This window comes from Armigeres subalbatus, chromosome 2 (assembly GCF_024139115.2).
Source record: "Armigeres subalbatus isolate Guangzhou_Male chromosome 2, GZ_Asu_2, whole genome shotgun sequence".
Taxonomy (NCBI): domain Eukaryota; kingdom Metazoa; phylum Arthropoda; class Insecta; order Diptera; family Culicidae; genus Armigeres; species Armigeres subalbatus.
In genome coordinates this window covers 222,047,985-222,063,400 of record NC_085140.1, presented here as the reverse complement: position 1 = coordinate 222,063,400, position 15,416 = coordinate 222,047,985, and the positions used below count along the sequence as shown (strand labels likewise).

Sequence of the window (15,416 nt, the reverse complement as noted above, 5' to 3'; positions counted from 1 at the left end):
GTCATCAATAGATGCACTTTTCGTCACCCAAAATCACGGCTAAACCGCACACTCGTATCCACTTGATATGGTTATTTTGTACATAAATTTGAGTAAGCTCAACAAGCACGGGATTCGCGACTGCAAAGTCTGACAGTTCCTGTGGAGAAACAATGATTGGCGCACAGTCTGACAAATGAGATTTTGCGTATTCGCGAATGTTTTAGCGTGTAAAAAACATAAAACGGAGATGAAACTAAGTAGTATATTTGACGAAGCGTTAACTTTTTAACGAAGATGAAAAAAACTCAAAAGATGGCTCTAAAGTAGAATCGATAACGAAGATGAAAAAACTCAAAAGATGGCTCTAAAGTAGAATCGATAATGAAGATCATACTGCTGTTCATCATGTAGGATAAATTTTTATCTGACGTTCAGAAACTGGCATCACTGCACTACTGTGAATCATCATTCGAAATATTTTTCTGCTTTTAGTGAAATCCATAAAATTGGTATTGCAAGTTTCTGTGCATCGTTTTAGTCCTAAAAATGTCTGATCTTCTGAGTGTACCACTTAAAAAGCCAACGGATGTTGATGTTACGCGACCGCTGAATAATTTGATAAAGAGTTCGTACAGCAGCTTGGGACCGGAGAAGATATCGGAAATCAGCGATTCTGTAAACAAATTCAATCAACAACGGAACTCAGCGGTATGGAAAGCTTTTGAAAAATTCGAGAGCTCCCTGGAAATAGTATATGGGTTTGTGACATTTCGGTCTTTTTAATTTTATTATGTTTCAAGTTGTTAATTAAAGTTAATTTTACAGGTACTATGATCAACTGTGTGCTCTGGAAACAAAGATTGTGATACAAGACTTCCAAGTGCCTTTCAAATGGAAAGACGCATTTGATAAAGGATCTATATTTGGAGGTCGGATGAGTTTGAGTAAGTATTGCAATAACTTTAAAGAAAGAGCGTACACCGTTTGCGCCCATTTATGTAATATCCCCCCAACAAATTTAAGCTTAGTTCCTCAGGTTTCTCAGATTTGCTTCTAACAGCAACCTATCAAACAACTAAGGGCCAATTTCTTCACCCTCACTTAAGCGTATGGGTTAGCACCGCGAAGGTGGAGAAAATAAGCCTAAGCAACTTACAACATAAACATTTTATTATTCTGTTGTAAACTATCTATACGAAAGAACTTGCACCATTGAGATAACGATCCATTAAACTTTACCGTAGGTTTATATCTTTGCGGTAAAATATAAGAATGGCAACGATGAAACTGATTATATGCATACGGATAAACAGTTGATTCATAAGTATACGATTGCTAGTGTCGCTCCTATTCGCGTGACCAAGCGTGCATGGCCTAGCAGCCAAAATACCGGTACTATGAATGTCAAACTAATTCTGTTGACAGAATGAAACATTCCCCTTCAACATAGTGCATCATAAATAGCTAGGTCCAGCTTTTTGAAGCATAATTTGGAAACATACTGTTTACTGACTACAGCGCTACGAGCGTTCTAGTACTTATGTTTCTACTGGATAAACAGAACATAAGAACAAAACCCTGAATAATCCACCTAGCGGTGTTGGTGTTTTTAGCGTGTTTTGCGCATAGAAAATTGTATTTTGGCCATAACTTCTAATCCCATAGTCCAATTTGGCCAATTTTCAATAGCAAACAATGGGACAGGATATTTAGTTGAATGGAACTTGTTGCGAGTAATTCGGCCAATACTAAGTTTTAAAAAGTGTGTATACAAAATTGTGTACACATACACACATGGATACATACACAGATAACAGACATCACTTTAATTCGTCGAGCTGATTCGATTGGTATATAACACTGTGGGTCTTCGAGCCTTCTATCAAAAGTTCGGTTATGGAGGGATCATATTTACGTATACTTAGTATACGAGAAAGGCAAAAAGAAAATAACTGATGCATTCTCTAACGAAATCAAAAACCAGTTTCATCATATTTAAAATGATGTTTTGTATTAGACGTCTGTATTAGATGTCACTTCACGCTAAGTCCAACCCTTGGACTCTTGATACTGTAGGGTAAGAAAACTGCTTCGGACGGCGTGTCCGCACAACTAGACTTCTGTATCGAAAAGACTCAAATGGACTTCTTCATTATGGACTTGTAAAAAGACTTCTCTTTCGAAAGACTTCTATCAAAAGACTTCCTCGATTTATTTACACCAAGCTTAAATACTAGTTTACAGTTTACCTAGCCTAAGTTATTGTTATGCTTCCTGATGATTGTTGTGTTACCGCGTTGACCGTTCGTTATGGTTTTATGGCCCTTGGCATTTTTGTCTGTTTCGGGTTTTTACTGTTGTAAAGAAAGTTTACCTAAAGAAGCCTTGGGTTTTCGCTTGTTTGCCAAAAAGGTTGTTGATTATTTATAGCTCTTGAATGTGTGACTGTTTTGCTGGGTCATCATTAGTTTGGATTGTTCAGGGGGAAACCCTGAACGTTGGGAAAATACAGATAGTTCGGTTGCAGTTTGATTGTATGATTATGTTTTAGGGAATTACAATATTAACTATGCTAAAGCATACTAGTTGCGTATGCTACAGTTTCCAAAAAACTTTGATCAAAAATAATGTTCAGTTATTCCAGATCATACTCTGACGTAATCACTTAGAAAACCACATCGAGCTTCTGAATCTACGACAAGTATCCATTATTTTCAATGCTGCATTTTTGGCCTGTATTTTAATATTTTGCGGTAAAACCTTATTATTATGTTTTTTGGGGATTTCGACTGGATTAGTTGCTAATATTCAGGATTTTCGGCTTTCAGTCACATGAAAATGTTGATAATGAATGAATTATTGGCAGTGGCTGATTTTCTACCGCCTCATGATATACGAATGCAAAAATGGTAACTTGGCTTAGAAACCTCGCAGTTAATAACTGTGGAAGTGCTGAATGAACACTAAGCTGCGAGGCGGCTCTGTCCCAGTGTGGGGATGTAATGCCAGTAAATAAGAAGAAGAAGATGATTTTCTACCCGCCACTGCCACATCCAGGCGCTATGGTATATGCGTAAAATAGCCAGCATGAGTTAACTGCCCGAAATTTGTATGGCGAAAGACATCTAATTAGCATTAGCATTGAGCATTTCACACAAATTCGTAGGTGGTACAAGCCAAGACTATTGTATGAGAGTAGCAACATTTTCATCCGTTACCACAGATATTGATTTGGGACTAATCGCTATCTCTCAGATGGAAGCAATGCACTCTCCAATAGTCGAGATCTGTCCTGTCCATGTCCTTGCGAATGCTGAGGAAGGGGAGGATGGTTAGTTGGACACCTACTTAAGAAAAATGCAGAGAACTCTACGACCTCTCATAGGTGCCACGGGAGGTTTTTCGATTGTTAGTGTTGAAGGTTTAACAGTAGGAATCGTTCTGGTAGAACGTGAAACACAGAAAGAACTAAGATAGAAATACAAAGTAGGAAAGGGACGAGCCTGAAATTGAACCCACGACCTCCTGCTTATAAGTCAGAAGCCGTAGCCACTAGACCACCGAGCTCGTCTCTGTATGGCGAAAGACATCTAATGCGGATTTTCTCAAAATGAATTATTGGCAGTGGCTGATTTTCTACTCGCCGCTTCCACATCCAGGCGCTATCGTACATGCGCAAACAGCCAGCATGAGTTAACCGCCAGAAATTTGTATGGCGAAAGGCATCTAACGCGGGTTTTCTTAAAATTAGGTACATTTTATGCAAAACTATTTGGTACCGGTTATGTAGGAAGGTGTCCGCTACTACGCCTACCAAATATGTTTTTGATGAAGGTACTTAATTTTGAGAAATCGAACCTTAGATGCCTTTCGCCATACTGATTTCAGAAAGTTAACTTCTAGTGTGCCGCTGTAAGCACGCTCAAAGCAGGCGATTCATTACGCTCAAAGCAGGTGATTCATTCTGCTTTGAGCGTGCTTACAGCGGTAGACTAGGAGTTAAATTTTTGAAATCAGTATGGCGAAAGGCATCTAAGGTTCGATTTCTCAAAATTAAGTAGGGGGAAAGACGGCTTTGGCAGGTTTTGTTCTATTATTGGCAGGGGGGTTTTTGTCGACCAAATTTTATGAAATTTGGCCACAATATTCTTTGATATGCAAAGAATTTTTAGGCCAAATTTGAGCCTAGTCAGTCATAAAAAACCCCCCTGCCAATAATAGAACAAAACCTGCCAAAGCCGTCATTCCCCCTACCTTCATCAAAAAAATATTTGGTAGGCGTAGTAGCGGACACCTTCCTACATAACCGGTACTAAATAGTTTTTCATAAAAAAGTTTCTAATTTTGAGAAAAACCGTGTTAGATGTCTTTCGCCATACAAATTTCTGGTGGTTAACTCATGCTGGCTATTTTGCACATATACTATCACCTGGATGTGACAGCGGTGGGTATAAAATCACCACTGCCAATAATTCATTGCTTTATAATGCGGTTTTGGTTCCTTTCCCGTGGCAAAAAATACTAAAAAAAGGGTGAGTTTTATCTTGCGTGTCTTGCGCACAAGAAATAGTATTTTAGCCATAACTTCTGAGCTCATAATCCGATTCGGCCAATGTTCAATTAGAAACAATGGGTCAGGATGCTGCTTCGAATGTAACTCATTGCGACATAATCGGCCAAGGATGCCTTAAGAGCCAGTTTGCGAGAAGCGCGACCCCCTTTCCAAGGGAGGTTGCAACGATGTTCTCCGATTTGGATGAAATTTTCAGGGTGTGTTCATATATGTAAGAAAAGGCATTTTGCAAATTTTCAGATTTTTTCATTGAAGGGAAGTGGGGTAAATTGGCCCTTCAAAAATTATTGTTCAAAAATCGCCAAAACCAAAAAAATGCAATAACTTTTGCAATGATTGACCGATTTTGTTTAAATTTTGCACGCTTTTTCTACTCAATTAGTACTTTATACCAAGTGGTTAATAGGGTTATAAAGTTATTTACTTTAGGAGAAATTTGACTTTTTCGATAAAAAATGGTCGTTTTTCCAAAGGGAATTTTTTCACCAATAGATCTAGGATAAAAAACTAAACCCGTAAGGCAATTAAGGAACTAAAGAGCTTTCATCTCATATATAATGTAGAAGCGCCAACTCAAGAATTTCTAAGAAAATCGCAATTTTCTGCAACACTGTTTATTCTTAAGAAAGTTCGCACAAATTTTGTCCCTACTTATGTTTATGTTTTCCGATCTGGTGAAAACTGTCCAAACTTTTTTGTCTAAGTTGAAATTAAAAATCAGAATTTTCTATTGGGGGAGTGTAGGATAAAATAGTCCTTTAAAAATAAATGTCAAAAAATACATCAATTTTTTATGTGAGTTCTAGCAGAAAATAAAGCAGAACAATTTTCAACAGAAGTAAAATAGGACCAAAAAAAGTGCCTTAAACATTAGCACGTCTTTCGCAAACTGAAACAAAAGTGAACGAATTCGGCGAACGTGCTTGTTGATTTTTTTTTTGAATAAGCTACAATTAATGTGGGTATCGGTAGTGATGTTGCTTTTACAGCTATGCGAAAAAAAAAACAATTATTCTTAACGACAAATGAGCAATTTCGGTAAATTGGGTAAAATAGCCTTGTAAAATTAAATGTCAAAAATTCATAAATTTTTAGATGTGAGGGATGCTTGAGGAATATACTTCAAACTTATTGAAACTTATTTCAGTGCGCCGACTTAAGAACAATCAATCAAATTATGAGTTTCTGCACATTGCACTGTTTGTTTGCAAGCCAGTTTGTGATAATCTCAACTCCATTTTATCGATGTTTCAGCATCTGGCTGAAACTAACAAGGTTTATTTCTATATGATGAAGATGAAACTATTTGGCAAAATATTGGGATGGGGAGAGAGGGGTAAAATAGATCTCCAAATATAAATAATGTTACGAAACAAGATAATCGTAACCACACTTCTTAGATTTGATTATTCCGACTCAACTGGCAACTAATCTAGTGATTTTGCTAGTTTGCTTCGAAATTCTTCCAAGCTTAGTATTTTTATGGTTTTTTATCTGTCAACAATTAAATCCTTCACAATCTCTCAATCTCAAAAAATAACGTGAACTGGTCAACTAGTCATGTCATTTCTATAATATTCCGGCGGAGGTATTGTAAGCTTAGCGCCGTCTTAAACTCCCGTTCAAAAATATTGTTCCACCAAAATATTTTCCCACCAGTTCCTCCATGGTGACGTCTTAATGAATCGCCTGCTTTGAGCATGCTTACAGCGGCACACTAGGAGTTAACTTTCTGAAATCAGTATGGCGAAAGACATCTAAGGTTCGATTTCTTAAAATTAAGTAGCTTGATCGAAAAAATATTTGGTAGGCGTAGTAGCGGACACCTTCCTACACTACTGGTACCAAATATTTTTTCGTGAAAAGTTCCTACTTTTGGGAAATCCCGCTTTAGATGCCTTTCGCCATACAAATTTCTGGCGGTTAACTCATGCTGGCTATTTTGCGCATATACTATAGCGCCTGGATGTGGCAGCGGCGAGTAGAAAATCAGCCACTGCCAATAATTCATTGCAAGAACGATGCATGGTTCAAGAACGTCACATAGGGGTATTTCGCCAATCTAGCCGGAATAAAGTTAAATTTTCAAAATTGTCCTAGAGCAGTCTAAATATGTCTCAAACTTCTCTGAATAGTAGACGAGCCACTCCTAGTACTAGGTTTTCTATTTAGATTTAAAGTTTTACCACTACACTTCTAGAAAGTTAGAGGTTTTTCATTGAGGAAATTACCGGTTTTCTCTGTTGAATTTGATAACGTTCGGTATGTTTTATTGTGGTCAAATATTTGTCACAGTAATCCACAGGTCAGTACATACCATGAAAAGGTAGACAAAATAGTATCATGAAAACGTAGTTTTGACAAGAATAAATGATTCTGAACAGAAATACAAAAGAGTAATTCGAAGTCCATTTTCGAGCTAAAACAAGTTAATGTTTCTCATATTTTCAATATGCATAAAACACTTATTCGATTATATTCGGCAATATTTCAGTATAGATAGGGCGTATTTATGTCTATATTTTAGGATCCCGAAGAAAAATCTTGCGCAAATTTGCGCCATTTAGAAAACGGATGTTTTAAGTTTGGTACTGTATTTAAGGCATTTATGACCTATATCATACATTCAACATTACTATGAAAAGAGGAGGAGTCATAGAGGAATTTCCATGAAGCCATCTTTCAGCTCTATGTTTCTCCTTGCAAACACATAGAGTTGAACTGATTTCGGTAGCAGCGATGACGAGAACAAATTAATTGAAACTATCAATATTTTTCAGGGTTTTAAAGGGTAAAGCACATGGGTCAAAAAGTGAAAATTAAGAAAACTGATATTTCAGCTAAATTATCATCACAGTATCATAAAATAAGGTGAAATATAGCAGTTTGAGAGATAAAATAATTTATTCCGGCTAGATTGCGAAAATACCCTACACACTTAAAATTTTTCACCGATCTCGGCTGTGCAAATCTCGGTAAAAGTTCGTTAGCTGAAATAACGGCTGAATGAACGTATGATTACGGCGGCTCCTTTGAGTGCCGCAGTAAACAAATTACTTTTTCAGCTGAGATATCAGCAGAAAGTCACGAACCGAGCGCTCGGCTGTGCGGATCTCGGCAAAAGAATCAAAAAATGCCGAGCTGAACTAAGTGTGTATGTGCGACGTAAAGCAAAATCCAATGCTTTAGCTAGTTTCCATCCATTCGGAAGTGAGAACATTTGTTTTGGTACTTCAACACGGTAGTCTATTCCTCGGTGAAAAAAGCAATAGATAGATTTCTCAAAAAGTATTGCAAGCTGTTACTACCCAAGTACTACTTCTTAGTAAACAACACCTTATGGTTGGTAAGAAATATGTTCACATAAGGTTAGTAAAGATTTCAACAGAAAAAGGCTGATATTTAAGGCATCCTTTTTACAATCAACTACACAGTCTTGTTGAGGTACTCAAGCACTTTCAGGTGGTGTAAACTAAGCCGAGAATAAAACAGTTTTGCTTGGTAATCTTTAAATTAATTCATTAAGCGATCTACAATTTATATACTTTATCTATGAGTGTAGAAACGTGTATCCTAAAATTTGAAGTATTTTCATGGAGGGTGTGTTTTGAAATCGTCAGGCTATTGATACTCTATGCTATTCAATAGTATACACATTACATTGTTATGCTCTCCGTGTAAAAAATCAGCTCGTTGTAGAAAAAAAGGGTTTTCCCGTATTGTGCAAAATGAATACAACTTTATTAAACTTTGGAGTGTTTTTCTCACAGTTATGTAAACATAGGATCGAGGGTATTTTATTACCTATGAGATAAAATTGTCCAACCCTTGAAAATATATACACCCGATTAGAACTGGTATAGTCCATTCAGTCAAACATTTTGTTTAGATTGTATTTCTGTAATATTAGCTAGCAGTTTGAAGGTTAGTAATTCAAAATGTATTAATGGTACACGGTTTGACGTTTTTGCCGTTAAGAATAATTGTTTTTTTTCGCATAGCTGTAAAAGCAACATCAGTACCGGTACCCACAGTAATTGTAACTGATTCAGAAAAATGTCAACAAGCACTTTCGTCGAATCCGTTCATTTTTGTTTCAGTTTGCGAAAGACGTGCTAATGTTTAAGGCACTAATTTTGGTCTTATTTTACTTCTGTTGAAAATTGTTCTGCAAATAGTTTGCTATCTAATATAGATCAGCGAAGGATATACGTATCTATTGAGACGAAAAATATAGATGAATTGAAAGGAAGAAGAAACAGTTTTTTTTTAAACTTATGTATTTTCTGCTAGAACTCACATAGAAATTTGATGTATTTTTTGACATTTATTTTTTAAGGACTATTTTACCCTACACTCCCCTGATGGAAAATTCTGATTTTTAATTTCAACTTAGACAAAAAAGTTTGGACAGTTTTCACCAGATCGGAAAACATCAACTTAAGTAGGGACAAAATTTGTGCAAAATTTCTTTTGAATAAACAGTGTTGCAGAAAATTGCGATTTTCTTAGAAATTCTTGAGTTGGCGCTTCTACATTATATATGAGGTGAAAGCTCTTTAGTTCCTTAATTGCCCTACGGGTTTAGTTTTTTATCCTAGATCTGTTGGTGAAAAATATTCCCTTTGAAAAAACAACAATTTTTTATCGAAAAAGTCAATTTTCTTCTAAAGTAAATAACTTTATAACCATATTAACCACTTGGTATAAAGTACTAATTGAGTAGAAAAAGCGTGCAAAATTTAAACAAAATCGGTCACTCATTGCCAAAGTTATTGCATTTTTTTGGTTTTGGCGACTTTTTAACAATAATTTTTGAAGGGCCATTTTACCCCACTTCCCTTCAATGAAAAAATCTGAAAATTTGCTAAATGTCTTTTCTTACATATTTGAACAAACCCTGAAAATTTCATCCAAATCGGAGAATATCGATACAAGAGGGGGTCGCGCTTCTCGCGAACTGGCTCTTAAAATGAGTTAGACTTTTTGCGATAAACTTGTGAGGAATTGTTTAAATCTGGCGAGTATTAGCACTACAGGTATACCTCGATTATATGGACTTGCAAAAAAGTCCATATAATCAATTTTTCCATATAATCGAAGCAAAAGAAAATTTCTCAGAATGTTTATGAAAATAATTTTAATACAATAAAAAACATCCATTTATTGCCTAACAGACTAATCCGCATTTTGTTAAGAAAATTATTTTGAGCTTTTTAGTGGAATGTCTTCACTCGTCTTATGACAAGCTAATCCGCATGTTTGGGCCCATTTTGTGATTCAGAAAACTTAGATTTTTTATGAGATCGTAACTGTTTTTCAGTCGCTAGCTTGCACACCGTTCTAAGATTACGTTAGTAATGAAGACTTTTTTTTCAACCTGTTCATTCATTTTGTAGGCTCAGTCGTGTGTGACACTTTGCGGAGCCACAATTCTCAAGTATGATATTTTTTACAATTATTTCATCTTTTCTTTACAGTTAGTTGGGAGGGGACATACACCATAATACTCTTAGCGATTCAAGGTTAAAAATTACTTAATACAGAATGGAAGGGGTAGGAATTTGACTTTAGGTTATTTCAGCTGTTCATCCGAGAGTTCAACGTTAAAAACGGTTTTGCGTGGCGTTGCGCTCGATTTTGGTTCGTCAGGGAGCATCTTTCGGATGGCCAGAGTTTGTTGGTACACGGTACAGAGAAACAGAAGTAATGAAGACTTCGTCAAGCATAACGTGGACACAAAATTACACTTGTTTAAAAATTCTAAATACAGTGCCTTCCTGTTTTAGCAAACAAAGGAAACTCTAAATGTTCGCTTCAAAAACAATTTTTTTGGAAGCACAGGCACTTATATTTAATCGTATTGATGGCAGCAAATTGAATTCGACGGAGATTTTTTCCCATTGTCTTCTATTGGAAATTGGCCGGATCGGACTATAGGCTCTAATGTGATGGCCTAAATACTTTATATGCTAAAACGCCTATAAACAGTCATTTTTTTCTGACACTTATCTTAAACCGATAAGCTTGCAGCAAGTTGCGGTTGATGAAGATTTTTACAATGAATTTAAATGCATATAAATAAGAAGTCTCATCCACCAACAGTGCCATTTTTTCCTTCAAGGTGGATATAAAATTTCAGGCCGATTGATTGCTTCCTCGCTTTCCGCATCGCGTTTGAAGTTTGTATGGGAAAACGTATAGGGTAGAAGCACTATTCTTCGCCCCCTCCCCAATCTTCGCCCCCCTTATAGAACATTTATTGATTATTCTATTATGTTTACAGCAGGCCTTTTTGATGGATGAATAAATTGAAGAGCTACAAAGGCTATTAAGTTGGCGCATACAGGATTCTTTGAAAAAGTAATGCTTCCTAATAATTGCACATTTTGAAAATAGTCATGCCCGTTCTGTGTGTAATTTTCTATTTTATGAAAACGGCGCGAATTTCTGACGGTTAACTCATGCTGGCTATTTTGCGCATATACTATAGCGCCTGGGTGTGGCAGCGGCGGGTAGAAAATCAGCCACTGCCAATAATTCATTAAAACTGAGTATTATTTTAAAACTATTGATGTTATAGGGGTTTGAAGCTAATGGGAGTTATTCGGAATTATTTCACAAAGTAAAAATTTCGACAAGAATGAAGATGGGTTTTGCCCTCTTACCCTAGGTTGACCGGTAGCGCTTGCAGAAACATGGATTTCTTGCACAGACCGCATCGTGCTTTCGTGCTGTGCGGTTCTTTCTCTTTGCGGAAGGAAGTTTTTAATACTACCCGAAGCTATTTTAATTTCAACGGTGCTTCTTAGCGCTATTTCTACCCACTGATCCCGTTACGATCTTTGCAAGGACCCGTGCCTTCGTTTTACGTTGGACCCGTTTGCGGAAGTAAAATTTCGACAAGCGGTGGTAATCCTGCAGGGACACCGTTCTGGGAAAAAACCTCTAAGAAGGTCACGTCTCCACGCTCAGCAATGAGTATTAATAAAAACAAGAGGAAGAAGTCTCTGAATTCTCCACTTCCTTCAAAGAAACAAGGTTTCAAGACCGTCCTGCCCAAGCGCGGAAAAAATAGAAGGAAGCTGGAGACTTCAGATATTCCTTCTAAATCTAACGTTGACATTATTTCTTCTCCCATCGAACTGAGCAATCAGTTCGATTTGATTAATAACGAATTTGAGGAAATCGAATCTACCTCTAGCCCAGGTGATTCGATTCATGCGAAGAAACAACGGATTCCGCCAATTGTGGTATCTGTTGCCGAGTTTTCTGGCTTTCGGAATGAAATCTTGATCAAGGGGATCAAGGTTTCATTTCAGATTGCTAGGAACGGTGACTGCCGCGTTCCTTTGACGATCGCAAACGTCTTCTCCAGTATTTAACTGAGAAGCGCCATAAATTCTTCACATACGACGACAAAACTGAGCGATTGTTCAAAGTCGTCTTGAAAGGTCTGCCCAGTGATGACAAATCACTGGATGAGATTAAATTGAAATTTCTGAATTACTTGGATTTTCACCAGTCCAAGTAATTAAGATGAAAAAGAAATCCCGCTCTGGTACTTCCCAGAGGGGTATTCCTCAAGAATTTTATTTAGTTCACTTCAACAAAATTAAATAATATGAAAAGTTTGGAAAAGACCTGGATTATGTCCCATGTCCGTGTTACATGGGAACATTTCCGCAGGCCTGGGAGAATTTTCCAAATCCCACCCAGTGCCGTAAGTGTCAAAAGTGGGGTCACGAAACTAAACATTGCCACATGGATGCTAAATGCATGATTTGTGGTGGAACCTCTCACGCCTGTCCTGTGAGAGAAGATTCTAATAAATTTAAATGTGCCAATTGTGAGGGCAATCATAAATCTAATTTCTGGGAATGCCCTTCACGCAAAAAGTTTTGAATTCCCGTGCAAAATTGATGACGGAACTTCCAATCGGATCCCAGATTCGACGGGTAGAAATTTTTCAAACGCTCAAATTTCGAAACCAGTTACCGGTCGAGCAATTCATACCCACCACAATTCACAAACAAATTTTGCCGCTCGTCAACGGGTAGCAAGCACTTCAGTAAATTCCAATTTTTCGAATGTACCTACGTATGCAAACATCGCTGCTGGTAGACAAAATTTCTCTTCTCAAAATGAGGTTTATACCCATGTCCCAACGGAAAATAACGGTCATGTTGCCGATTCAGGTAGCATGACTGCTTCCGATTTTGATTTTTTAACTGAACAATTGCATCACATGATTGATGCAATGTTCAAAGCAAATACCATTCCAGAAGCTGTTCAGGTTGGTATAAAGTACACACCAAAAATTGTTATCGGACTCCGTTTCAATGGATCCAAATAATTGTGTGAAAGTTCTAAATTGGAATGCCCGCTCTCTAAAGGGTAAGGAAGATGAATTATTCAACTTCCTAACAGTTCATAATGTGCATATTGCCATTATAACAGAAACCTATTTAAAACCAGGACTCTCCATTAAAAGAGATCCAAATTATTTTATCTACAGAAATGATCGTCTTGACAGCGCCTGTGGTGGGGTCGCCATTGTCATCAATAGACGTATCAAACATAAATTATTTTCTTCATTCAAAACCAAAGTTTTTGAAACCTTGGGAGTTTCTGTTGAAACAAATTTTGGAAAATTTTCCTTCATTGCAGCTTACTTGCCTTTTCAATGCAATGGGCAGCAAAAGAATTTGTTGAAAGCTGATCTTCAAATTCTGACTCGCAACAAATCTAAATTCTTCGTAATTGGTGACTTCAATGCCAAACACCGTTCATGGAATAATGCTCAAAGCAATTCCAATGGTAAAATTTTATTTGAAGATTGTTCTGCGGGATATTATACTATTCAATATCCCAATGGACCAACTTGTTTTCTTCCAGTCGAAATCCTTCTACAATTGATTTAGTTTTAACGGATTCAAGTCAGCTGTGTGGCCAATTGGTAACTCATGCTGACTTTGACTCTGATCACCTTCCTGTGACATTTGAAATCTCACAAGAAGCCATTTATAATCCAATCAGCTCTACTTTTAATTATCATAGAGCTGATTGGGATTTATATAAAACGTATATCGATAGGAATTTTGATGTTGATATTCCTCTCGATACCAAAAGTGATATTGATAATGCTCTCGTATCTTTGACAAATTTAATTGTCGAAGCCAGAGGCATTGCAATTCCTAAATGTGAAATTAAATTCAACTCCATTATTATTGACGACGATCTTCAGCTACTGATCCGTCTTAAAAATGTGAGGCGAAGGCAATACCAAAGAACTCGCGATCCTACTTTAAAAGTTATTTGGCGAGATTTGCAAAATGAAATTAAAAAACGTTTCGCTATTCTGAGAAATACCAACTTTGAGAATAATGTCTCGAAGTTGGATCCCAGTTCGAAACCCTTTTGGAAATTAACGAAAATTCTTAAAAACCTCAAAAGCCAATTCCAGCGCTTAAAGAGGGAAATAAAATTTTATTAACAAATGGCGAAAAGGCTCAAAAACTTGCTCAGCAGTTCGAGAGTGCCCATAATTTTAGTCTAGGTCTCACTAGTCCAATTGAGGATCAGGTTACACGAAGCTTCGAAGACATTCTCAACCAAGATAATGTTTTTGACCCTTCGTTGGGAACTAATTTGGATGAAGTGAGATCTATTACTAGAAAATTTAAAAATATGAAAGCCCTGGGTGATGATGGTATTTTCTACATACTTATCAAAAAACTTCCTGAGAGCTCTTTATCCTTTTTGGTTAATTTATTTAACAAATGTTTTCAATTGGCATACTTCCCAGATAAATGGAAAAACGCCAAAGTTGTTCCAATTTTGAAGCCGGACAAAATCCAGCTGAGGCTTCTAGTTATCCTTAATCAGTTTGCTTTCTTCAATAAGCAAACTGTTTGAAAAGATTATTTTAAATAGAATGATGGTTCATATTAATGACAATTCTATTTTTGCTGATGAGCAATTTGGTTTTCGCCATGGGCATTCAACCACTCATCAGTTATTAAGAGTTACGAACTTAATTCGGCTCAACAAATCTGAAGGATATTCGACTGGAGTTGCTCTTCTTGATATAGAGAAAGCATTTGATAGTGTTTGGCATGAAGGTTTGATTGTAAAATTGATGAATTTTAATTTTCCTCTGTACATTATTAAACTGATCCAAAATTATTTATCAGATCGCTCACTGCAGGTAAACTATCAGAATTCTAAATCTGATAGATTACCTGTTAGAGCTGGTGTCCCCCAAGGCAGCATACTGGGGCCCATATTGTATAACATTTTTACTTCTGACTTACCTGATTTACCACCAGGGTGTCAAAAATCTTTGTTTGCAGATGACACAGGTCTCTCAGCCAAAGGGCGAAGCCTTCGTGTCATTTGTAGTAGATTGCAAAAAAGTTTGGATATTTTCTCCACTTACTTGCAAAATGGAAAATTTCCCGAATGCTTCCAAAACTCAGCTTATAATTTTCCCACATAAGCCGAGAGCTTCTTATTTGAAACCTTCTAGCAGACATATTGTCACTATGAATGGTATTCCAATTAATTGGTCTAGCGAAGCTAAATATTTAGGACTTCTGCTAGATCAAAAATTAACTTTTAAAAATCACATTGAAGGCCTTCAAGCCAAATGTAACAAATATATTAAGTGTCTATATCCACTTATAAACAGAAAATCAAAACTTTGTCTTAAGAACAAACTTTTGATTTACAAACAAATTTTTAGACCAGCCATGTTGTATGCTGTGCCAATATGGACTAGTTGCTGCAATACCAGAAAGAAGGCACTTCAGAGGATTCAAAATAAAATTTTGAAAATGATTCTGAAGTTACCTCCGTG

General features: G+C 36.7%; 1 protein-coding gene across 2 annotated transcripts in view; it reads left to right on the top strand.

The window, feature by feature from the left end:
• The first annotated feature begins 427 nt into the window (after positions 1 to 427).
• The window catches only part of LOC134211719 (programmed cell death 6-interacting protein), a 54,728-nt gene continuing 39,739 nt past the window's right edge, over positions 428 to 15,416 (top strand). The window contains exons 1-2 of one of the 2 annotated variants that reach the window (XM_062688882.1): positions 428 to 740; positions 808 to 926. In XM_062688882.1, coding sequence (XP_062544866.1) covers positions 529 to 740; positions 808 to 926 — 331 coding nt within the window. In that variant the 5' untranslated portion in view covers positions 428 to 528. The remainder of the gene's footprint in view (positions 741 to 807; positions 927 to 15,416) is intronic. The other variant, XM_062688881.1, reaches the window with a different exon arrangement.